Source organism: Callospermophilus lateralis, chromosome 14, assembly GCF_048772815.1.
Source record: "Callospermophilus lateralis isolate mCalLat2 chromosome 14, mCalLat2.hap1, whole genome shotgun sequence".
Classification (NCBI taxonomy): Eukaryota; Metazoa; Chordata; class Mammalia; order Rodentia; family Sciuridae; genus Callospermophilus; species Callospermophilus lateralis.
In genome coordinates, this window is record NC_135318.1 from 59,387,391 (window position 1) to 59,412,638 (window position 25,248).

The 25,248-nt window shown below is 50.9% G+C and overlaps 1 protein-coding gene across 2 annotated transcripts; it reads left to right on the forward strand.

The window, feature by feature from the left end:
- The first annotated feature begins 6,703 nt into the window (after nucleotides 1-6,703).
- On the forward strand, nucleotides 6,704-23,084 carry Emx1 (empty spiracles homeobox 1). 2 transcript variants are annotated; one of them, XM_076833841.2, is made up of 3 exons: nucleotides 6,704-7,223; nucleotides 13,027-13,211; nucleotides 22,917-23,084. In XM_076833841.2, the coding sequence occupies exons 1-3, from the start codon at nucleotides 6,704-6,706 to the stop codon at nucleotides 23,082-23,084; spliced, it is 873 nt and encodes a 290-aa protein (XP_076689956.1). The 2 variants fall into 2 exon arrangements, with proteins under 2 accessions (XP_076689956.1, XP_076689957.1); XM_076833842.2 differs by having other exon boundaries at nucleotides 6,803-7,227; nucleotides 13,031-13,211.
- The last annotated feature ends 2,164 nt before the right edge of the window (nucleotides 23,085-25,248 follow it).

Consider the following 25,248-nt stretch of genomic DNA (forward strand, 5'->3'; position numbering starts at 1 on the left):
CAAGGCAAAGCTATTCAGATCCAGACATGAACAAACAAATTTGTATGAGTGGGCAGTGGGGAAGAAAGCAGGTGAGCAGGTTAGCAGAACACCTAGCCAGGTCAGGATAGGCCTATGGAAGGTGCCTGGACATAGATCTCTGCCAAAGGGCTCCGTTCTTCCTAGGGTCATCCGGTGTCTGCTAGTTGATCAGGACATCTATGTAATGCAAGATTTTATCCTCCCCTTTCTTAGGTCCTGTCTGTCTAGTTTTAAGTAAGAGAGATTGCCTCCCAGCTCCTGCCCAAGTATCGTCCACTCTAATTCCCCCCGCCCGCTTCTAGCCTCTTTTGCTCCTCATGGGATGTCCATTCCAGAATATCCTATTGGCTGGCCTTGCCTGGATGCCTCCTGAGCCAACTACTACATAATCATCCAACATTTCACCAAATCTGGGAATTTCTTCTAGACTAAAGCTCTGATACATAAATACACTCCAAAGAAGGAGCCCTAATTTGGGAAGACAGAACAGGCTCGACACACATGTAGAAAAGAAACATTTCCCTAAATTAAATGGATCTGCAAAGATAGACTGTTAGAGAGAAAACATTTATGTTATGCAGAACCCTGAGATCTTTAATCTCCATCTAAGAATTAAGTGTTTGGCTTATCCCTGGATTTACAAAGCATCTATTGAAAAGGTCTTTGCAGAAGAATGGGATATTTGCTCCAAGTTCACACATCATATAATATAGAGATACACTGAAAACTTTGAATTTATAGTCTTCTCTATCCAAGAGTTAAGCTTATTATTGGCAGATTCCAAGTTTAAAATGTCTGAGTTTTTTCCCCCAGCAGTCAAAGGCTCTCCTTGAAGAGTCTTCTTTCAGAATGAGACCTGGGGAAGCCCACACTAAAGACCAAGCAAGAATTCCAGCTCTCCTTTCGTGGAAAACTTACAGGATATAGTTATCTCTTCTTTATGTCCCATTATAATGAAAACACATTTTTATACTGTCTCAGAACATTCATAACCCGGAAGTATGTTTCTCAAATTTATATAGTCAATCAATGAATCCTTAGTGAGCATCTATTATATGCTAGGCCACTGTGCTGAATGTTGGAAACACAACAGTGAACTACATAGATGAGGTCGTCATGAAGTTGACATTCTAAGACTGCATGCACTTTGGACAATTTTTGTCTTCTCCGAAGTTGGACTGACACATGCTTCAGTGAAGTGTTTTGAACAAGGCTTAAAGGGGAAATGTATGGGACATACACAGAGAAGCACAAAGAACAAGAAGTCCCTGGATGAATGTCTTTGCTGGTGGTAGTATTGCTCAGGGCATTTTGCCCACAGAGGAGCAGAGGATGAAGGCTTGCCCATGGATGGCTTCACATGCTAAACTAAGCTGTTTGAACTTATCAGAAATAGTGGCATTCCCAGTCCATGCTTATTAAGAATTTATTATATGCCAAGAGGTATATCTGATTCTAATTCTCTTGACACCTCTCCAGAGTAGGTGTTATTATTATCTCCATATCGATGCTGAAAAACTGAGTAATGGTTTATTTATGAAACTGACCTGGGTCCCACTGTTGTGTGAAAACAAATGTTAAGAGTATAAAGATGCAGAATAATCAGAAGTGCATTTTTCCTAATAAGTGTCTTTCCTAAGGGTGGAATCTGTCTTACAAATCAATGACACTAGCTGTAGCTAAGTGGTAGAGCGCTTGCCTCATACTTGTGAGGCACTGGGTTGGAACCTACATTAACAATTAAGTGGATAAATAAAGATATTGTGTCCATCTGCAGCTAAAATTTAAAAAATAGTGATGGGAGATTGGGGAGAAAATTGGGGGAACTTCATATCTAATATAATTTGAATTATCGTTTTCTGCAGGAAAATTAAAATGTTTGTTAAAGAATAGGAGAAGATATTACTCTGCTGTTCTTAGGTGGAGTGCTCTGAACATGTGTGTGCATTATGTTAACTTTATAGTGTTTCTCAAGTCCTCTATTATCTGACTGTTCTATTATTATTATTATTATAGTGATAATTCCAAATATTTTTAAAAAGGGTATAGAGGTATATTACAGAACTCTGGTGGTCATGTATAAAATGAATTGTAGAGAGGAGAAATCACAAATGCTTATTTTAAAAGTATCATGAGAGCCCAAATTAGGCCAGTGGTAGGTAGAATGGAAAGAAAGGGCATGACTGAGAAGGGGACATTGCAGATGCCTCTTAGCTGCTGAGCCTAGGTCCTACAGAAAGGCATGCTCCTTATCAAAAGAGAGAAGCCAGAGAGAGGCACAGAGTTGGTAGGGAAGATGTCGAGCTCAGTTTTGGGGGATGGTGAATGTCTTGGGGGTCTGTGGGATCCCCCAAGAAGACATCTCACAAGCATCTAAAATTTAATGACTTGGTCTGGGGGAATATATAAACTCATAAGGAATTTGCATCAAATATTGGTGGAAGCTATAGGAGTATATGATGGGTGGGTAGATAGATAGATAGATAGATAGATAGAATAAACGGAATGAGGAAGGACTAAGGACAAGGATACCTTGGTGGACACCCACTTAGAAGAACAAATGGTGTCCTTGAAGGAGCAACTCCTACAGGCAGCAAAGGAAAGGAAAATAAAAGGAAGAGAGTTTCCAAAAGAAAAGGGAGTTAAAGGTACTCAATGCTGAAGACACTAAGGACAATAATGACTAAAAAAAGACTTGCATTTGAAAATAAGAAGTTTTCCATTCTCTCATCCCCCTTTATCTATCCCCCCTTTGCATTATCGTTATTTTCTATAACAACTCTGTCCAGTAGTAATATGACATGAGGGCTGGGGTTGTGGCTCAGTGGTAGAGTGCTTCCCTAGCATGTGTAAAGCCCTGGGTTCGATCCTTAGCACCACATAAAAATAAATAAATAAAATAAAGGTATTGTGTCCATCTACAACTACAAAAATATTTTAAAAAATAAATACGACACTAGACACATATGTAATTGTAAATGTTAGAGTAATACATTAAAAAAATTAAAAAGAAACCAGAAAATTTTTAATATATTTTATTTAACTCAATATATTCATTACAACATGTAATCAATATAGAAAATATTGATAAGATATTTTACATATTTTAAACATTAAGCCTGTCCGGTGCCAAATATGGCGTGTCTTAAAAAAAATAAACTTGTGTGTTCAAATGTGGTGTATATTTACATTTATAGAACATCTCAATTTGGGCCATCCATATTTTGTATGCCTTATAAACAAATGTGTCTCCTGAAGAGCAGAGCTTTATTAAAATAATAGCAGCTAACATATATCAATTCCTATGTGTTAGGGACTGCTCTAAGTCCTTCAGGCCAGGACTATAACTAATCTAATCTCAAAATCAGCAACAAGTTTGTTGTGCTTATCATCATCTCCACAAGTATATGTGGCTCTTGCAATAATAGCACCATGTAAGTTTGGGAACTTTGCAACCCATTTTTTCAAATGTGATGGGGGCAGAAGTCTGGTTGCAAAGGTGTAAGTGAAAGAGAAGTTGAGAGCATTGAAGAACGTCTAAAATGTATCCAGAAAGTGTGGTGGTGAAGAAGAAAAGACAACAGACTAAGGGAAACATGAGGATAGAAAATTTTTGTATGTGAAGAAACATTAAGATAAAAATAGGCTGAAGAGGAAAGAGGGAGTTGGAAGCTAAAAGGGATATGGCTAAGGATATTGACAGATCAAGCCCTCTGCAAGAGTGAAGGCTCTATTGGAGAAATCGCCAGGCTGTGCTGGGAGCCATGATGTACACGCAGCATTCCAGCTGGGAGGAGGACATGAGGATCATTTCCTAGTTTCCCACATGGGCAAAGGCAGTGTCAATAACTTTTACCTGGTGTTTCTTTGGAGTCAGGCATTGGCCCTGTGCACTACATGCGATCTCATTTAATAATCACAGAGCCCATATAATATTTGCCATTTTATAGATGTACAAGCTGAAGCAAGATAATTGGCTTCAGGTTTCATCACTAGTAAATGGAAGAGCCAGGATTTGAGCCTTGGTTATTCCAGAGATGGGAGGAGGAAGGAAAAATGTTGATGTGGGGCCAGAACCAAGACAGGTGGCTCAGGTTGTGTCAGCCCGGTTGGCATCAGGCTCCTCTGCAGAAAGTGAGGCACTGGGTTGTGGGGAGACGGGAAATCCAGGAAGCTGGGGGTGGGTTTGGATAGATACGAAATTAAAAATAAGCAACCTGCAGATGTGTAGGACATAGGTATTCCAGTGTGCATGATCAGGCTCCAGTCTCTAGCAGAGCTCAGCGGCTTGTGTGGGAGGCGAGAAATGGACCGGTAAGATTAGATTCATCCCTGGGCTAGAGAATCAAGGCCCTGGGAGCGGGTTCAACCTGTCCCAGTGGCTCCAGTCTCCTCCGTTGCACACCCCAACCCTTGGTCTATAGCCGCAGAGTACAGGCCTAGGGAATGTATATCCAACTGAATCCGCTTCCCTAGGGGATCTTGCTCCGGCAAAATTCCCTGTCATCTCCTAACATAGAAAACGAAAATCTCCTGTTCTGTCCCTCTCCTTATCCGCACATCCTCGCGCCCTTAATGATTTGGCTTGGTCGGGTCCTTTTCCCGACGGCGCTCGTCCTTTTCCAAGACTGAGGGTGAGGCAAGGAAGGAGGAAAAGAAAAAAGGTGGTAGTGGGGGCAGGGAAACGGAAACGGAGGCGGGGGATAGCCCCAGACAGAAACCAGAGAGAAGGAGCGACCATCACCGAGAGCCTGAAAGATCCAAAGAGGCCACTAAGACCCGCGGCGCTCGCCGCAGGTTCAGTAACAATTCCTTCCCAGGGCGTTTCCGGGGCGTCGCCGCGGTGCCTGACCCTGGGTTGCCCAGGACGTGAAAGACTGCAGGGTGCGGTCCTCTGGCCTCCTCTTCCTATAGCCTCCCCCTCTCCATCTCGCCCAAGGGGGCCGGAACGGCGTCGGCGCGCAGGAGCTTTTCGGAGCAGTCGAGTGGAAAATAGACTTTAACCCGCTTTGTGGCTGCAGGGGCGCCCGGAGCGCTCTCCCGGACCCAGGCTCCTGGCTCTCAGACAGGCCACTGCCAAGACCTGGCCTGGAGTCCCCGCAGAGTTGTGCGACGCGCAGACCCCCTGGCCTCCCGGCTCCTGGAGACCCGGCCCGGATCTGCGCGCTCGCGCGCCCCTCTAGCCCCTCGGATTGACCCCGGCAGCGATGAGAAAGCCGAACTCGCTTGGATCCCTTCCTCCTGATGGGCTGGCAAGGTGCGGGTGGCAGCCTCCCTGTGAGCCTTTCTAGGCCTCGACAAGGTGTTTTCTTGCGACCTGGAATGCCCTGGTGGAAAAGTTTGCGGAGTACGGGTTTTCATCGCCAATCGCTCTCTCATCCCCGGCAGATTACTGCATGAAATGGAAATAGGCCCAAGCAAGACTCATCACTGCTCTATGGTCACAGGTGTAAGGTGAAGGTCCGGGAGGCCGAGAACGCTGGCTCCCTAGTACCGCTGGCATGTCCTCTTGGGGATCAGGTCGAGCTGCTCCACCAGCTCCAATTTAAGGTACAACGTCCCTGAGACCCAAAACGGACTTGAGCCCACCACCAGAGCAGGCAAGGAAAGCAGATCTCCCTGCGCTGAGGCCCACTGTCCCTGTCTGAGCCAGACACCAAAAGGTGGCTGGGTAAACGAACTGTTTCGGAGCATCGCGAACTGTTGCTTGAGAGCTGTGTGGTGATGGACCCGGCGACTTGTTCCTGCTCTGCTTCCGCCTGGTTCCTTGTGAAAAGAATGAGCGTCCCCAATCCGGAGCTTCCCCCAAGACATCCAGGAAACGCAAAACCTCAGAAACAAGGCCACAGCTTCAGAGAGCATTCAAGAGATGGATGGTGGGTGAGCGGGAAGGTTCCTCAGGTCAGGGGAGCAGGGAACTTATTCTCGGGGAGGGGGGCGTATTTGTTGGATCCCAAACACCCACCCTAAGCTCAAACCCAGATCAAGTTCTCTAAGAACTGAAATGACATCCCAGGATGAATGGAAGAGGGTTCAACTGAGTTTCACACTAGAGAAAAGGGTTTGCCAAGTCCCTGTTTCTTCCGACATCTTCTCTGACCCCACCGTGGGTTGAGACTGCTCGGCGGCCACCAGACTCAGCTAAAGGGAGGAGTCGCCAGGAAAAGCCCGTGGAGGGGCGGAGAGGGGGAGGCTAGATGGTCCCTCACATTTTCCAGTCCGGCTTTTGCTTCCAACTGCGAGCACCATCTCCACCCGCCGTCCCTCGCCCCGCCCCGCCCCGCCCCCCACCTTGGGGCAGGTGAGCGGCGGCCAATGGGCGAGCGCGGGGCAGGTGCCCGCTAACTCGCGCCTAGCAGCGCGGCTGCCGAGGCCTGACGGGGCAGTGCTGGGAGGATCGCGGGCGGGGGTCGGTCCTGGCGTGACTTGGAAGGGAGGGAGCCGGGCACAAGCCTCCGGTCGTAGAGGCAGCTCACAGTGGCGCACGCAGACCGCGTTAGCGCCAGTGCCTGAGCCAGAAACTGCCCGCTTGGCCGGAGGGGCCGAAGCTCCAGGCTGTGCGCGGTGGCCGGACTCCGTGCTAGCTCGCTCGCACACCCCTCGCCGCTCCGCTCCTGGCTCGCCGGCGGGGGCCGAGCCCAGGCAGGCGGGCGGGGGAGGTGAGGGGTGCGGGTGTGTGTGCATGTGCCTGGCTGGGTGCACACCCCGCAAGGCGGCAGCGCCAGGACACGGAGCGCTCCCCAGAGCCCCGCTGCCTCTCACGGCTCCGGCGGCCGCGACCATGTTCCAGCCCGCGGCTAAGCGGGGTTTTACCATAGAATCCTTGGTGGCCAAGGACGGTGGCACCGGCGGGGGCACTGGAGGCGGGGGCGCGGGCTCCCATCCCCTGGCGACGGCCGCTTCAGAGGAACCACTCCGGCCCACAGCGCTCAACTACCCTCACCCCAGCGCGGCCGAGGCGGCCTTCGTGAGCGGCTTCCCCGCCGCAGCCGCCGCGGGCGCCGGTCGCTCGCTCTACGGAGGGCCGGAGCTCGTGTTTCCCGAGGCCATGAACCACCCCGCGCTGACCGTGCACCCAGCGCACCAGCTGGGCGCCTCCCCGTTGCAGCCCCCACACTCCTTCTTCGGCGCCCAGCACCGGGACCCTCTCCACTTCTACCCCTGGGTCCTGCGGAACCGCTTCTTCGGCCACCGCTTCCAGGGTGAGTGCCCATGCTGTGCCTGCGGAAAGGGCTGGCCGGTGTCAGTGCCGCGAGGACGCGAGGGAGGCTCGGGGGCGAGAGGGGGCCGTTCAGAAGTTGTTACCGAGAAGATTGTGGGTCCGCGAAGGTCTATTCCAAGCCAGGGAAAGCCTCGCCAGATCCAGCTGCGCTCTGTGGTGTTGGTCTCTCGGTGAGTTAGGTTGGAACTTCCAGGCTTTCCCAGGAATGAGGCTGGTCCGGACGCCAAGCACAGGCGCATCCTTGGAGTCTTTTCTGGCCTTCCCTCGGCCTGACCGTTCTCTCCCCACTGAGCTAGTCCCAGCCCAGAAAGCGCAGGGACTGCTGCCTTCCCTCGCCCTGGCTTGAGCCCAGAAGATTCTTCGGTCTCACATTCACCACCAACTCCCACAGATCCACCCTGGCGGGCGCATCCAAACAGGGAAAAGTCCACCAGTTTGTCCTGGCTCAGTACGAAGCAGGGCAGCGGGCAGGGAAAACCTCAGAGTTAATGTTCAGTATGGAGTGCGCCACCGTCTTGGGATGTTTCTCAGCTAACCTTAGCCCGACTTTTCCAAGTCACACGTGCTTCTGGGACCCAGGGCGAGGAAGGTTTGCAGTAAGCGAACTGGCTTCTTTTACCGGGGGCTGCCTGCGGGAATCTACCCGGCTGCAGGGGGACTGACTCCAGTCCTCCAGAGCAGCGGGCAGGGGGCGGAGGGCTTTTAAGGTCATAGCAAGTCCTATCCCCTTGTCTGCACCAAGCAACCGGTTTGCTAATTAAGATCCCCCACAGGCCTTACACGCGCGCACTCACACCCTCACTCTCTTCAATTATCTGACTTTCACCTTAAAAATGAGTTGCATTTGTTGGACTTCGTTTTCTTCTTTGAATTTGTTGGAATTTGGGGTTTTCCCCCCTTCCTTCCTTCCTTCTAAGAGTGGCCTTAATTTGCGAAGTAATTGCTTTAGTTCTCACTTTTATTTTGTTAGTGCAAAGGGGACTCCAGTGTTGGGAGGTTCCATCTATCAGTGGGAGTTAGGTAATTCGGATTTCAGTACAACAACGGAAAGGGTAAGGCTGGAGCTTCAGCTCCTGGAGCTAATCTGCAGGGAAGCTGGGTGTACTACAGGAAATTAGATGTCTGGGACAATTACTTAAATAATAAAAGAAAATTATCTCTTGAAGCCCTGGCTATAGTTGTTTGACTGTTTCAGAGAAAGCTGCTTTCCTGGAACCGATTTGTCAGTTTTCTTAGTTCCACCTGACCAACAGATGCTCACACGGTAGATTCAGAGAATGTAATTACTTGATAAGAATTTTTGTGAGCAGACTTGTCTTTTCTGAGGATTTCAAAGATTTGCCCCAATCCAGATCTGGGGGGATAAAAGAAAAGAAAAAAAAAAAGCCTACATGTTAGCCGCTTTAGCAAGAGTTCCTGTTACTTAAAACCAATGCTTACTGATAAAATGAGGTTATATTCAAATTCAGCAAACTACCCCGGGTAGACTCAGCCTGGGTTTCAAAACCTTGCACCCACGGGCGGAGTTTGAGCCTCGGCAAATTGTGAGCCCGCAGCCGGCGGGTAGGGAACTGGTGAGGGTCCGGAGCTCAGAGAAGAACCAGGCGACAGGTCCCCAGACCTGTGCAGCAGCTCGGCTTGATGGCCATCCGAGAGGCTCCCTCCGCTTCGGCTCCTGAGTCCCACGCGTTCGGTAACACCTTTTGCACCTCTGGCCTCGCCCTTGAGGACCTGGGGCACCAAGGGTTGGATGCGCCTTGCAAGAGATAAGGTTTCTACTCTGGGCATTCCTAACCAGTTGAGGCCGGATAAATTCTCCGCAAAACCCTCTCTCGGAAATTGCTGCGGCTCCCCGAACCATCAGTCCCAGCGGATACGTTGTCAAGTTGCAGAAACGGTTGGATTTTTCTCTCAAGAATCGCGTCTGGACGCGGAGATGGAGTCAAGCGGTCGCATTTTCTAATCCAAAAATCCGGTGGGCACTGAAGGACTTTTCAAATCCTGAGAGACCATGGCTTTGGGCCCATCGTCTCTGCGGCAGATCGAAGTGCGTCCGGGCGGCCGAGAGCCCTCCAGTCCGGCCGGGCCTCGGGGCTGGGAGCCGAGCCGTCCCCGGGCCTCCGGCGCCGCGTTTTCTAGAGAACCGGGTCTCTGCGTTGCTCATTTCAGCCCCGTTTTAATGCAAAAAAACCGAAACCCTACATGAACGAAAAGGAAACATGTCTGCGCTCTGCTCTGCGCTCTGCGCTTTCAGGCAGCGCGGTCCGGCGCACGGGGAAGGGACTTCTCCACTAAGCTAGGCTGTGGAAGATTAAAAAAAGGAGCATGGAATGATCTGGACCCTAAAGCCTGGGGCCGCTCGCGAGGTCTGATGAGAGGAATCCGCGAAGAGAGAGATTGGCTGCATTTCGGCGCTATTTCCCCGAGATCAAGAACTTTCCGGGCAGGGGAGCGGCGCAGGGAGGGAGCTGTGGGTGAGACTCAGCCCTCCCGGTCCAGCGATGGTAATGGGCCCATGTTTCAAAGGGCGCCTTTGTTCCAGCCAGAGAAGGAGAATTGAGGTTATCTCCGCCGCCTGGCCTTCTTTCCCAGTCCTAGCCCCAGGCCCCTCCGCCCGGTAATGCGGCCTGGAGTCCCTGGCCGGCCGCGGTCTCTCTAGTAAGTAAGGATTGCAGCTCGACCAGGGCTCTTCCGATCCATAGCTCTCGCTTCCGGCTGCCTCATTCCTGGGAGTCTCTTACTGCTAGCTCCCAGCCATAGCCTTGAAGAAGCCCGCGGAGAGAGGCTACAGGAAAACCGTAGAGGTGGGGGATGTTCAGTTTCAAACTCCAGGGAAGGCTGTAGCAGTCCGTTTCCCCTTCACCTCTCTTAGTTCGAAACTGATAGCCTTTTCTCAGCCTGGAATTATGTGTGCAAACTGGCCGCACCACAGCCCCAAACTTGTTTTGCCCTTGTGGCCCAGTCAAGAGAAAATAAAGAGTAAGGGATGATTAGAGGTGATAGGAAGGGATGGACCATTCCCTACAGGTCAGAGTGAGAGGAGTCCAGGTCCAGTAGTCACCTAAGGCACCCTTATCCTTACAGAAACAATTGATCAGTGTCTTGGGATGTTAGTTTTGTACTAAACATCCTCTTTCTTAGTGGAAGAAGCCCTGTTTCTTTTGGAATCTAATAACCTGTCATTGTTTATCAGCATTTTGTATAATTTTCCAGAATCCTCCTTCTTCATGTTGGGTTAGAAGGATACCTGTCCTTATGTGGACATAGACTGGGACACATGTTGCCTACCACAAGAGGACATTACAATGAACTGGGGCCATTCTTTCAGCGAGATAGACCCCACACAACTTAGCTTTCCCTGAAACAAGACTGGAGGCAAAGGAGTTATGTATGTCAGAAGGGCAGAGCTTTTGGCTGCCATCCTCCACTCTGGATTATAAAGACAGACAGCACTCAACTTCACTACACAGGTGACTGATACACTCCCCCAAATCATAAAACAGCCATTAAAGTACAGGGACTATGGCAGAGTGCAATTTGCTTTCTCAGCCCCACACTTTCCTGCACACCTCTGCATCCACTCACTCACACATCCAGGGCCTTTCCTTGCTATAACCCCACTCCTGACCAGTTTAGGCCAGCCGGCAGCTGAAACCAGACCCTTTGAATGCTGGGATGAATTGGGCTTTTTCTTTCCCTCTCAGGTTCATTTGTCCAGAGGAAATCAGTGCCAAGACTTCACCTGGACTTAGAACAATGTTGGTTTTTGAAGCAATTCATTTTAACATCACCAAGAAGCATCCCACTCACCTCCCCCACCTTTCCCTAAGTGTATCACTTTGGTTCCCCCCTCCACCAGGCACTTTAATCTTCCTTACTCCCCCTGGAGCAGACTCCTCATTTTTTCTGCTTTTACCTCTCTCTGGAAGACAACCTCCCCTGACCATCTGTCCCTCCACCTCCTCGATTTAAATCTCTCTTCCTTTAGTCAGGACTAATGGCCCTGGAACTGACCCCACCTTGAACAACGGCTCAGGGGACCAGTGCCCCTCCTCCATCTCCCTCTTTTTTAACATCACAGATCCAGCCACTTGAATGGATAAGATGACTGGAGGTTAGTGATTTTGACTCTCCCCAGGCCATAAGTCTCAATCATAGGCAATCCTGTTCCACAGAAAACCCCAGTCATAAAATTGGCCTTCGTATGTCTCCAAGTCCAAGGACTTGGAGAAAGTAAGGTCAGGCAGATTCCACCAGCAGAGGGACCAAACATTTACCTGGAGAGTTTTAGCAATAGCATCTTTATGATGTGCCTGTACTTCACATACATAGATGCTTCCTAAGATGGGAGAGCTCAACTGAATTGTCCAGATAATTGTCTTAAGAGCAAAACTGCTGGTCAAATTGAGTCAAACTGGTAACCATCTCTGAAGAAATTAATTGGATCAGTCACTCTCAACAGCAAACTGTGTCAAAACATTCCGTTTAGGGCTCTGTGTTGGTGGGTCAGGGAGACTGTTATATACCACTGTGTGAGACTCCATGGGTGATGTTTTCAAAGCTTGTTTCCAGGTTGTAAGAATGTGCAACTAAGACTGGAGATTGTGTGAGGGGTTCACTGAAGACTGGGTCTATGAGTGGAAGCCTCTTTTGGCTTTTGTACTTTCTGATCACCGCCCTAGCCTCATCCAGTCCCCCTGAGTGTAGGAACTTGGTCCAGCAATTGCCAAGGGACAGTCATACTCAAAAACCCTATTCAATAAATTAGGGGGGAGAGGTAGTAGGAAAGCTGGAGCATATATTTTTACCCATGCCTATGCAGAAACCAATATATCTATATCTATATATATTAGATGACATCCAGATATTTATTTACATGTTTCTTGAGCATAGGACTATTTAGGGAGGAAGCAGTGCCTTTTCCCACTAGGGAATAATTAGAGTCTCTTGTGAGGACAAGGTTTAATCCTTGAGGTTGGGCCTCCAGACAGTCTAAGGTTTGTGGAGAGAGAGGTGGGACAGGGGGAAGAAGGAGCCCAACTTCAATTTAGATCTCCAGGTGCTTCCAGCATGATGACCTAGCCTCTGGCTATTTTTACCTTTTCCAAGATAGAGCCTGCTCCTATCCTTTCGGCAGGAGTTTCCGACAGGCTAGTAGCCTGAGCATGTAGCTGCCAGATTAGTTGAAGCAAGTGTGAGAGGAAAGTCCTTGGGTACCTTCTAGTTTGGGGTGGGCTGGCCTAACAGCCTGACTGTTCCCCTTATCACCTTCGGTACTCTCAGTCTTTTTGGAGGGAGGTGCTTCACGAGCAGTTACTTAAAAGCAAATCATTGGGGTGAGGGGGTGGGGTGGGGGAGAGGTAGCAAGGCTGTGAAAGGGAAAAGGAGGGCCAAAGGACTTTTGCCATCCCTTGGCCTCTTCGGCTGTTCCACGAAGTGTGGATTTGGGCAGGTCGGCGCCTCATCAGGCCTGGCGTGGACTCTGGGTCCCGAAGAGTGATCCACTGGGCTGGGATTGCGCGCATCCCTGGCGGGGTAACTCTCCAAGTGTGGGGAGGTGTTGGGAAGCGGGGTGGAGTCAAACGGCAAAAGGGAATGGGGAGAAGTGGATGGGGGTATCAAGGATTGGAGACTGAGCGGAGCGCTCAAGGGCGCTCGGGAGAGGGGCTGGAGGCCGAGCGTTGCCCGCTCCCCCGGGCGGCCTGGCGGCCGGGCTGCAGCTTACGGCGCCCCTTCTCTCTGTCTGTACCTGCGTGTGCTGCCGTCGGCTGCCGGGGCCACAGCGAGCGACGTGCCCCAGGATGGGCTGCTTCTGCACGGCCCCTTCGCGCGCAAGCCCAAGCGGATCCGCACGGCCTTCTCGCCCTCGCAGCTGCTGCGGCTGGAGCGCGCCTTCGAGAAGAACCACTACGTGGTGGGCGCCGAGCGGAAGCAGCTGGCCGGCAGCCTCAGCCTCTCCGAGACGCAGGTAATAATCACCCCCGGCCGCAGCCTGCCCTGCGTCCAGCGCGGCGCCCGGGAGCCCGGGGAGGTGGGGCGGGCGGGGCAGCAGCGGCCGCGAGCCTCCGCCCCAGCCCGGCCCGGAGTTCTCTGCCCCCGGGTTCCAAAAACCACCCCCGCGGTGCTCCGGCAAAGCCCGTCCTTAGAGCCCTTTCTCTCTGGCTGTGCTTATCCTGCTGGACCGCAGGACTTTTGTCTAGCACAACGACCCAGCAGGAGGCAGAGTAGACACAAACCGTATTTGTGAGTCGGTTCCTAATACCCCTCTGGAGGGCCCAGGTTAGCCCAAGGCAACGCACAGCCTCGGGAGCGGCCGCGCGCGCGGGCAGCACCTAGTCTACCCGAGCGAGCCGAGCGGTCTCAGCCCTGGGATTGTTGCAACCACTCTCCCGCCGCTGCTGCGGGGCGCTCACAGTTCCGCGGGATGCTCATAGTTCTGCGGGTTGACTTGGCCTTCCCAACAACTGACTGAGCTGCTGTTCCTGAGCAAACCTGGCGAGGCTTCGGTCGCCCACCAGCGTGTGTGGAGCGGGGGCGGGGGGGGGGGGGGAATCCAGGTGTCCTCAGGCTACCAGCATCAGAAGCAGAGGGATTGAGCTAGGAAGCCACCAGCTCCTGCTTGAGGTCCAAGAGTGGCATTGATCCCCACGCAGACTGACAGCTGGGGCTCAGGGAACAGTGATGGGTGTATGCAGAACCTCCGAGAAGCTAGGGAGGGTGGGAGAGTGGACTGGGTACACAGGAGCTGTTGCCACAGCGAGTGCTGTCAAGTGCAGAAGGAAATAAACTCCAGTGGGGTCCGAGGGCTTTGAACTGGGTGATGTTACAATTACCATGAAGTATTTTTTTGCAATGGATAATTAATTTAAGAAACAAAATTAAAGAAGTAGATGGGAGTTACTGGAAAGCTGATTTGGGTTCATTGTAGGTACTTTGCCACCAATACTACCTGAAAGCAACATGGAAACTCCTGTCCACCCAGGGCCTACCTTCTTCTGCCCAGCTGCTGCCCTGGAGGCAGATTTTGGTGCCTGGAAACGCTTTCAGTCCCTGTCATCTCTGAGATTTATGGATGAGAGGTGGGCTTCCACTGCCCAGCAACTCTCAGCAAACGGGCATTTCACCTTCTGCCACCCTTTCCTCCCCACTTCCCTCTCCCACACCTCCCACCCCTAGCTCAGGACAGGGAGAAGCCCCACCTTGGTTTGGGGGTCTCCCATTAGCAGATGGGTTAGGAAGGGGGTCTAGAGGGGGAGCCAGAAACCCTAACTGCACCCTCAGCTTTCTGCTGCTGACCTGACCCTCTGGTTCTCCTATTTGGGCATCGATTGCAGCCCTGTCTGATGCCCCACTAATTCATCCTCTGGGCTCCATGGCAGGACCCGTTCATATTCAGACTTGGTAGAGCTGAAGTGTCTGTTCTAACTGTAGGAAAAAAGCTTTGGAAGCAACGAAGTGAATTTTAAAAATGTTTTAAAGAAAATAATAAGTTGATAAAACAACACCTCTTTTCTCTCCTGGCAAACAATGTTTTAAAATTATTGTTTAAAACAAGGTGTCAACTTAAGAATGGTGTTTATAATTAACTTCATTTAAAAAGTAATATTTATTGCATTTTAATTGCAGACATGTAAGAAAACAAAACAGTTTATAATCCCACCACCCACAGATTAGCACTTGTTGAAATAATGTCATTGTTTTTAAACTTTCAATTTTTTAGCTCAGTGAGAGCATTTTTAATTAACTTTCTTTCAAATGGAATCTAGCGGCCTGTCAATATTTGTTCCTAACAATGCCAGTTAGTACATGGACTGATTGTTTCTTTTACTTTAATTATGAGATATTTCAAACATTTAGAACAAAACCAGATATAATAGTGAAATAGTTACGGCTTTATTAATGATAAGAACTCATGACTAATCATATTCCCTCTGTAAATGAGCTGTTTTTTGCATGTGATAGAATTATAGGAGGTCTGAGCCTGAGGAATCTCCTTGTGTTTGCCTATCTTTCTAGGTGAGGATCCTGAGATAGAGAGATGGACTGTGCAGAGCCCTACAGTCAGGCAGGTGCAATTTCAAATACCCACCTCCATATTAACTGTGTGACCCTAGACAAATTACTCAATCTCTCTGAATTCTTGTTTCCTCACCCAGAAAATAGATTGTTCAATGATTAAATATGCCTAATATGAACTCAGATAATAATAATTCCTATTCCCAATCCCTTTCCTTTTCTTCATTTAAAGGAATGTGTCAAGTTAGTGACATAAGATACAAACTTAGATGTCTTCTAGGCCAGTGTTCTTCTGCCACATTCAGTCTCTAACATCAGAGTTGTCTCCTAACTCATCACTTGGACCTAAGCTGTGTAATGGTCTGTCCACCTCTCTGTGTGTATGCGACAGGCTTAAGTGTCCTTTTCAGCCATCAGCTATTTGTCAAGCATCAGCTCCGTGTTGTGCATCTCTGTCCATATCTACAACTGTTACTCACAAGTCTCTAGTCTGTCCCTCCTAGGTAGCTGTTTTATATCCAGCCATCTACACTTGTCGGCTTTCATTAAAACCCCTGCCAAATTGGTTAATTTATATTTCCTGTTTTCTATTAATTACATGTTCTTCTTCCTAACAATAACTGCTATTTAGCCGATCCTTAGTCATCTCTTTATCATCTAGTTTGTTATATTTTCTGTGGTGTCCACCATCCATCTCAAACTTCACCTCTACAGAGCTATTAGCAACTGCGGGTATATTCAGAAGTCTGCTAATGGCTCTCTGTCATCTCATTGACTCTGGCTTTGTCTTCTCTTTGACTCTCAGCTCCTGTATCTGTGAGATGTAATGAAATGAATTCCAGGGTTCTCTCCAGCCTGGAGTTTCTGTGGATTATCTATATTCTACTTCTCTGTGTTTCTGTATAATCCCTCCTCCATGTTCTCAGAGACCACAGTATATCCTTTATATGTATATCCCATCCTAATATGTATCAAATCTTGCTGTTATTACTTGTTTAATTATCTCTCATGTGCAAATATCAATCTGTAAATAAGTTTTATCCATCTCTCTGGGAAATCTCAAAATACATACTCCTGGGCCTCCCCCAGCATGGTCTCTAAGGAAGTCCAGAATTGGGGGGGGAAATTAAGCAGCTCTCTGGATGATTTTGGTGAAAATAGACCTGGACATCTCAGCTGTGGGAAGTAGAAGCCAATCCTGTCTTATTTCTCAGGGGAGCCCAGTTTAGTGCCCTGCATGAAGTAGCTGCTCAGTAAACATGCATTAAATGAATGGGAAGTTTTAAAGATTTTTTTTTCATTCCACACAGATATGAACACTAACTTTCTTAGTCATTCCCCTTGCTGTCTGCTGTCAAGGCTCCCTCCCTGTCCCTCTCCTAACTCTCCCTTGCATTTTTATAGATGATTTTTGATTTAGATAATGCAAACACCAGTTCATGGATAAAACTTTTGGGAGGGTTAAACAGTTCGGTGTGTGTGGAGCTTTGCACTCACAGAACTTTAGCATGAGGAACCAAGAGGTGAGCAGTCTGTGCTATTTTGTTGGTGTAGGCACACCCTTTAGTCAGAGGTGGGGGATTTGTGCTGGGATGGTCACTGGGTCAACCTAAGAGGTAGAAGAAAGGGCCCTGGGCAAGAGCCAGTTCTCCCTTCTGTCTCTAATTAGCTGCTCCTTACTGCTATGGTGCAGGGCTGGAGCGTGTCCAGGAAGGCACGCATCTAAGCTTCAGTCCCAGTGGCTGGTTGGGCAGGCTCAGGCCTGTGTCACATCAGAGCCTGAGTGTGATAAGTGTGCGTGGTGTATATGAGTAACAGATGTGTGCCCACAATGTGATCGACGCCCAAAGGTCAGGTGGTATAGGCACTCATCACATGCCAGTAGGCAGTCACATGATATCATGCTGCTTGCATGCTGCTGTGTGTGTGCTCGTGTGTATGTGCTCTTGTGTGTGTGTGTGTGTGTGTGTGTGTGTGTGTGTGTGTTGCGGGGTACATTAATTTTAGGGGAAATGAATGAGCAGGTTGCTGCTGCTCCTTCTGCTCTGAACAGATCAGTAGGTATCTCTTGACCTTGTCTGACTTTGCCTTTAGCTGAACTGTGAGGGAGAAGGGTGCAGAAATGTGATCTTGGTTTTAGAGAGTCCTCATTTAGTGGTGGAGGCTAAATGGAAAGTGTGGACACTTACAGAATGTGCACAGGATGAGTGACTGAAGTCCCCTTGAGGCCACAGCTGCGGGCTGAGGGGGTGATCAAGAAAGACCTGAATGGGCAGAAGGCTCCCAGGGAGCTTCCAATCTGGAAGGCCTGGAGAGAGGCATAGGATTCTATGTTGGAGGGAAGGATGGGGAAGGGGGCTTAGGTGGGCAGGTTAAGCAGGAGAAGGAGCTGTCAGGTCCAGATGTCATCTTGGAGACAGAGAGCAAGGAGAGAGGTCTTGGGGGGCAGGAATACGTGGTCATCTATCCCTGACTCTAGAGAGGGTTCTTTCCCTATAGACATGGCAAGGTGGCCCTGGGGGTCTCTTTCTGCTCTGGAATGCTCTGCTTTTTGGAGGATGGATGAGGGGAGACACCCAAGTGACGTGAATTTTAGGAAAAGTCAAGAGACCTTTGTTGCTTGCCCTCTGGGTTCTAAGATGACGCATCCCTTCTCTAAGCCTTGGCTCTTCTCTAAGAATCTTTGCATCTCTGATGTTCCAGGAGTCCTGGGTGGTGGGGTGAGATCGGGGAAGGGAGATTGATGTGATTCTGTGAGGAGCTGGGACAGGAGACATGGTCCTGAGGAGGCAGGTGAATTTTGTGATGCCTCTCTGAGAGTTAGGGTGAGGGTCCAGGGTAGGCTGAGAGGAAGAGATAAGAAAGCTTAGGAGGAGTTAGGGCTGAGGTTGGTGGGGAGTTGGAGGTGACCTGAGGTGGCTGGGGTGGGGATTGAGCTTCACATGGCATTGGCTTGACTCTAGGAGAGGAAACACTGATATGATCAAATGAGAGGAAGTGGATCCCACGGGGACACGGCAGAGAGAAGAGCAGGCTGAGGGGTGACTTGATTGATGGTTTTAAGCTGCTATCTATTCTGAGGACTTTCTGTGTGTCTGAGAGTGACAGAATAAGAAGACATGCTTAAATTAAAGCAGAAGAGACAACAGGAGAACATAAGGAGGAACTTCCTAAGTCAGAATTACAAGATCTTGATTAGGATATTTGAACTCCTTGAAAGGACAGGTATTCCCCTGAAAGTAGGCGGGGACCTGGCACCACAGACCTTCGTATTTGCCACAGGATAAGGTTGGGGGGAGTGGAGGAAAAGGAGGGGTCTAGACCTCCCTCATTCAAAACAGGACATTATGCAAAAAATGAAGCTCTGAAACATTGGCTGGGGCTATAATTTGCTTGTTTTCTGTTCATGTGTCTAATCTTTCACGTATTAATACACATGCTTCATTTCTAATGCATACATTGACCAGTCCCCTATTGAACTGATATGTTCATTTATCCACAGGAATTTCAGCTCTGTGAAATTCCTTGATCCTGTCTGACTCAGGCCTGAGTCTTGTCCCTCTGGGAAAAAAAAAAAAAAAGGGTCTCCCTTTTCCCAGCTCCCCCCCTGGAAGTAGCAAGTCCAGTTTTCCACATGGAAAATTAGGAACCAAACCTCTTATAAAGTGTCCATGAACCTCCCATCTCTCCAGCATGCAGCACTTCCCAAACGCCTTTTCTGATTAGACTTGAATCTTTTTTCTATTGATGTTCTATTTTCCAGGTCTGGCCCTGGAACCTCTTGCCTGAGTGAGCCCTGGGCGAGGTGGCACCTCACCTCAGTCCAGCTGGACAGCCACACATGGAACAGGTCTTTGGGTGGGGCCAGCTGATAGACTTCTTGGTTCTGCAGATTCCCATAGACTGCTGAGAAGATGGAGATGTGAATGAGTAGAGGAGTAGGCAGCTGGAGGTCTCTGTTACTGAGACAGTGGAAAAGCACCAAGAAGGAGCAGGTCCCGTGTAGGTCCATCTGAGTAGCATCTTGAAGGTCAAGTGAGAGTATGCCAGGTCTGGTAACTCAGGCAAAAGTGGAAAGTCTTAGAAGGATCTGGCTTCACTAAGAAACAGAGAGCCACTCAATGAAGGGAGAGATTTGGGAGATCACAGACCCCGCCCCCCAACCCAGAAACATCACACTGAGCAAGAGAATCGTCATTCTTTTTTTTTTTTCCCTCAGTACAAGGGATTGAACCCAGGGATGCTCAATCGCTGAGCCACATCCCTGGCCTTTTTTTTGTATTTTCATTTTGAGACAGGGCCTTGCTAAGTTGCTGAGGCTGGCTTTGAACTTGCCATCCTCCTGCCTCAGCCACTGGGATTACAGGTGTGCGCCATCACACCCAGCATTTATTCTGACTGTCTTTGGAGCTAAGAGAACGAATGTGTTGGTGTTGGGGTGGGAAGACACGTGCAAAAATAGGTGCAGCCTCCTAGGGCCTGCTGCCATGAATCTGATAGCCACACCATGTAACCTGCTTTCCTTCTAGGTCCTCTGTCCTCTAGAGGTGTCCCCAGAGTCACCTGGTTGGATTAGGAAGAGTGTGAAGTACACTCTTATCTCCTATTGTACTCAGTGCCCATTCCCTTCTTTTTTTCTTTCCCTCCAAGTAAAAAATAATTATTGTTACATCAGTAATGCATTCTAGAAAATTCAGAAGTAAAAGGAAGAGAGAAGAGCCAGCCATGGTTCGGGTACATTCCCTTCTAGTCTTTCTCCCCATGTGTAGATTTTGTTTTCCATGGTTGTGACCACACTGTGCCAGTGCTGTGCATCCCGGCTTTGTCACTAGCATTATGAAGTCATCAGCGTCCCCCTGTTATTACAGTCTTTGTAAACAGCATCTGGACACTCAGTCCAAGGCTGTTCTCCGGAAGATAGCTGGGCTGCTTAGGGAGAGGGTTGTGTCCTTGTTTCTCAAGACCTGCCTCCTTGACCCCAGGATTTTCGTGGAGAAAAAACACCTCCACTTGGTGTGCCAGGACACGGCCCCTGGCCTGAAAACATGTCCTTCTGTGCCTGCAGTTAGTGCTACCATCAGCACTTCCCTCTTTGGCCAGGGTTGCTGGGAAGGTAGCATGGCTGGGTCTAAGCCACTGGAGGTCAGGGTGATGGTCAGACTCCTTTCCAGAAGGAGATTTAGGAGTGTGTGGGGAGAAAGGTGCAGAAGGGGCCTCTGTCTCTGGTGTTGTCCACCGTCCTGGAAATCACCTTCAGCTAGCCCACTTGGGCTTCTCAGAAATGACACCCCAGCCTTGCATCCAGCCCTGAGTCACTCACAGGAGGCAGGGTGAGCTCACCCACCCACTGGCTGGCACAGTCACAGCAGGCTCTGGGGTGGAGGGCAGGGACTGGGCTGGCTGCCAAATGGTTGTGCTGAGAACCGACCAGGGCTTGGGTGGCCCTGTGCCCAAGGATAGGTGGGCATGGAACCCAGAAACCCTGTGTCCAGAGCATCTGCCATCCTCCCATCTACCTGAAGTGAAGCGTGCAGGCTACTGATTTGAACCTGCCCTGGAAATGGAGGAAAAAGCCCCTCACCCTTACTCCATCCATTGCAGCCGTGCACCTCGTCTTCCGGGACAGTGACTGGGCACCAGTTGCCCCACCTCCACGCTCATGCTCTAAAAACCAAGGGGGCAGGGCAGAGGGCCCAGGGGGAACCCTGAAAGAGGAGGTCGTGTGGTGGGCCCTGTAGCAGGGAGCTCCATGGAGGGGACAGAGAGGAGCATCTGGGGAGGGTGTGTGAGGGTGGCATGTCCTGGGCATGAAACCATCCTCAGGATGCTCCCCTCAGCAGTCACTGCTGCTGTCCAAACTGAGGTGCTCACTGCCCTCCATGCACATGACTTACTCATGCTCCTGTACAGCTGCAGTTGCCAGCACCTGGTGTTTTTATTGATTTATTTTGGGGGGACACTGGGGCTTGAACCCAGGGGTGCTTCACCACTGAGCCACATCCCCAGACCTTTTTATTTTTTATTATGAGACAGGGTCTTGCTAAATTGCTGAGGCTGGCCTCAAACTTGGTATCCTCCTGCCCCAGCCTCCCAAGTTGCTGGGATTACAGGCACACACCACTGTGCCTGGCCCAACTTGCTTTTAGATGTGCTGACATTTCCAGGAAACGCTCCATGCCTTGGGAGCCTGCCCTCTCTGCATCCCCTCCCCCAGGGACCTCTGGGTCCTGGGCTCAAGAGTCCAGGAGATACCCTGGAGTTGCATTGGTTCCAAAAAACATTCTTCCTGCGGACGAGGGACTTAAGCCCAGAGAGAGAAAGGGGCTTAGCCAAGGTAGGTACCCAGGCTCCTCCTGCCAACTAGGAGGAGGGTTCGGGTTTGGCGCAGCTCTGCAGGGCCAAAGAAAGAAGCTCACAGTCAGTTGGAGTTGGTGGACAAAGGCTTTCTCTATAGTGCACGGGCCAGGATGCTCCCAGGTACCACCTCTTGGGTTGCACATGGGAGGATGTGAAGGGCTGCATCCTGGACCCTGAGTAAACACTGAGGGAGGAGGACGAGGGCGATTAGAGCTAGGACAAAACCAGGAAGGGTTCCTGGGTGGTTTGGAAGTGCAACTTGCCTGCCCCTCTGCAATGGAGATCATTTGTCCAGCTTTGGTTTGAGCTGGTTTGAGCCTCTTGTCGGGGTTCTCACTGCCTGATGCAGTGGGGAGCTCCCTGTGTTCAAATAGGAGCCTACTCTGGTCCCCAGGATTTCTCCTGTTTCTGGTGCTACCTGTTCCCACAGCAGGACAGGGCCTGTACTGTGGGAGCGGGAGGTCCAGAGCTGACCCTGAAGGGCAGACAGTTGCCCTGATGTGGGACCTCACACAGGCCTCCTCCCACCCTTGTCTGTCTAAGGAGGACAAGGGCTCAATGGTAGATTTCAGACTACCCCAAGGACCTGGCACTGAGAGGCCAGGGCTCCCCACTGCCCAGCTCCACTTCTAATGTGTGTGTGGGTGGGGGGTGCGATTCCACCAGAGGCTGCAATCAAGGGTCCCTCTGATGAAGGAGACGCACAGTAGGTGGGGTAGAACCTCTAGGGGTAGTTCTGTGACCCTAGGAGTGGCCTGGCCATCCCGTGCCCTACTCTTGGTGTGGACACCATCTCTAGGTTGGGAAGCCTCTTTGTGCAGTGGAGAGCTCAGGGCCAGCCAAGGGAGGGAGTCAGCTTGAACCCGCTGGGACCCACGTGGTGACTCGGTGACTGGTTACCTCTTCTCAACGTTTACCGTTCACTCCACCCCAGAAAGCAGCGATCGATTGTTCTCTTCTCTCGCGGTCGGTAGCGCCAGGTCTGCTGTAGGGCTTTGCCTCTGCTGTGGTTGCAGGGACCAGGATGCTCAGTGGCTCCACGCCCCATCCCTTGCCTGTGAGAGGGACCAGAATATGTCCCCCTCACCAGCCCAGAGTCCTCTTCCGGCCCCATCTCACTTGCCCTGGAAGAACAGTTCTCCAGACCCATCAGGTGGCAGCTGGCCCGAGGAGAGGACCCTGGTCTGTGAGCCCTGACCCTGCGTTTCTCCAGCTGCCTCCCAGCTCAGGTGAGCGCTCAGGCCCCGGCTGCTCTGGGGCTGCTGGGTATTCTCATCTGTGCCTCTCCCTCCTGGCCCAGGTGAAGGTGTGGTTCCAGAACCGGAGGACAAAATACAAACGACAGAAGCTGGAGGAGGAAGGGCCTGAGTCCGAGCAGAAGAAGAAGGGTTCCCACCACATCAACCGGTGGCGCATTGCCACGAAGCAGGCCAACGGGGAGGACATCGATGTCACCTCTAATGACTAAGGGAGCACCCACGAACCCATGAGGGCAGAGTGCTGCTTGCTGCTGGCCAGGCCCCTGGGGGGCCCAAGCTGGACTCTGGCCACTCCCTGGCCAGGCTGCAGGGAGGCCTCGAGTCACGGCCCCACAAGGCTTGGAGTCTGGGGCCATCACAGACAGAGGGACAAGAAATGGGGCTGGCTGAAGCCTGGGACTGCTCAGCCTTCTCCTGGGAGAGCCTGCCTGCCTGCCTGGTGGGCCGCCTGTCACCGCAGCCCCCGCCGCTCTCCATTTCTCTTATCTCCTTTTTGTTTTGATGTATTTCTGTTTTAATTTATTTTCCAGGCACCTGCTATAGTTCTTAGTGATCCCCTTGTGTCTCCCTTCCCTATGGGAATAATAAAGAAGTCTCTCTCTAATGACACAGGCATCCAGCTCCAACCCGAGAGCTGGGGTGGTGGTTTCAGCTCTGGGGATCAGTGGGGGCTGGCAGGGCGAGTCAGCCCAGGGCCTGGGATTCTGCAGCAAGTGATTGGAGGGGGCAAGGGCAGTCCATTCAGTGCTCTCCTTTGGTAATGGTTGACCCTGGAGCAACTGAGTGCAGACATAGGGCAGGGCTACCCTGTGTTTTGAGGGAAGCTAGGTCCAGGTTTTTCCAAACTCACTGAAGCGTGGGAATCAGGCCCAGGTAGCTCCATGGGGAGGGAGAGAGGTTTCCCATAGTTAGAGATGCTGGTGACTTCTCCAGCTGAGGAGAAATGAGAGGGAAGGAGTCACACAGTGCTGACCCAGCCCTCAGTCCTGGCCCCATATGGATGCTCCTGTGTCTTTAAAGAACCCCTGGGCGGGTTATGGCTTTAGAGGCAGAGCTCAAGGCTGAGCCCTCACCAGTGCCCAGGGCTCAGGGCCTTCCCCAGCCCCAAACACACAAGACAGGTCTTGCTGAGCTCTTTTGTCCACCTGTCTTTCAGTTTGTCCATTTGTCCTTTCTACTTGTTGTACATTAAAATTTCCTTCATCCTGGAAAAAGAAAACTGTGTTCCTAACAATCTTCCCCTCCTAATATCTAGTTCTGTCCCCATCTCATTCCCCCATGTGTCCCCAGCCCTCTGTTCCTTGGCCTCTGCACCAGCTCTCTACTGATGTAAAGGACAGTTGCCAACCACAGTCACTGGTCACTCCTTTGTGGCCAAATTCACCTGCTCCCGTCTGAATTCACCTGTTCCAGATCTGCTGGCCGCGCCCTGGTTGACTCCTTCACCCCTCTGCCTTCATTCTGGTCTCTCTGATGCCGCATCTGGTATCTCTGAGTTCTCCCCAGTTTCATCCAGGCCTCATGGCTTCAGTCCACCCGAGGTCCGTCTTTGTTCCTCCTGCCTCTTCATCCCACCCTCTGTGCAGGGGTTCACACCCACTTCCAGTACTTCTCTTTGGTGGGCTCCCTGTGGGCCCACTGAGCCAGCCGCCTGCTGCACCCAGGCCCCTGAGCACCACAGACCCAGCATGTTCACAGATGGACTCATGCCCCCACCTGTTCTCCTCCGGGGTTGCCCACCTCAGCAGGCCGCATTAGCCATGTACACTGTTCCCCAAGGTAAATGAGTCCCGGGAATCTTCCTCAAGCTCCTTCCCCTTCTCCCCAGCCCCTCCAGGGTTGAGTCTACACTGACTTCCTAGCCGTATCTCCTCAGTGCGGGGGTCCTCAGCCATCTCTCTCACTGGTGAGGCCCCACCCTGCTCTTTTGTGGGGAGTGTGGACAATCCTGTGGCTTCTGTGAATGTCAAGGACAAAGTTCATCTAGGAGGAGGCCCTCCACACTACAGCTAGGATCCTCTTCCTCCTGCCCAAACAGGATGGTGTCTCCTCTTAATTCTGTCCCCGGCTCCCTTCCCACCCTCGGCTTCTCCTACTTTCTCCTGGTGTCCTCTGCTTTGGTTCCACCTATGCCTGCCCCTGAGGGAGCCGTGGCTTTCCACTGTGCTGTGCCTTTACTTATGCTCTTGGTGAGCTTCCTGTGGGTGCTTAATCAGTGTTGAACTCACTGGGAAGATGTCAAGGGCCCAGTCTTGTTGCCTGGGCCGTGTGCAGAGATCCAAGTACTCAAAGGTCCTTCTGCGGAGAGCACAGACCCAGGTCCTGCTGGGCCCTGGTGCATCCCTTTCCCCTCTTTGCCCACCTCACTTGTGT

Coding starts and splice junctions, on each gene's coding strand:
- Emx1 (XM_076833841.2), top strand. CDS start 6,704: ATGTGCCTGGCTGGGTGCACACCCCGCAAGGCGGCAGCGCCAGGACAC. Junction 7,224..13,026: donor CTTCGGCCACCGCTTCCAGG/GTGAGTGCCCAT, acceptor CCGGGGCCACAG/CGAGCGACGTGCCCCAGGAT. Junction 13,212..22,916: donor TCAGCCTCTCCGAGACGCAG/GTAATAATCACC, acceptor CTCCTGGCCCAG/GTGAAGGTGTGGTTCCAGAA.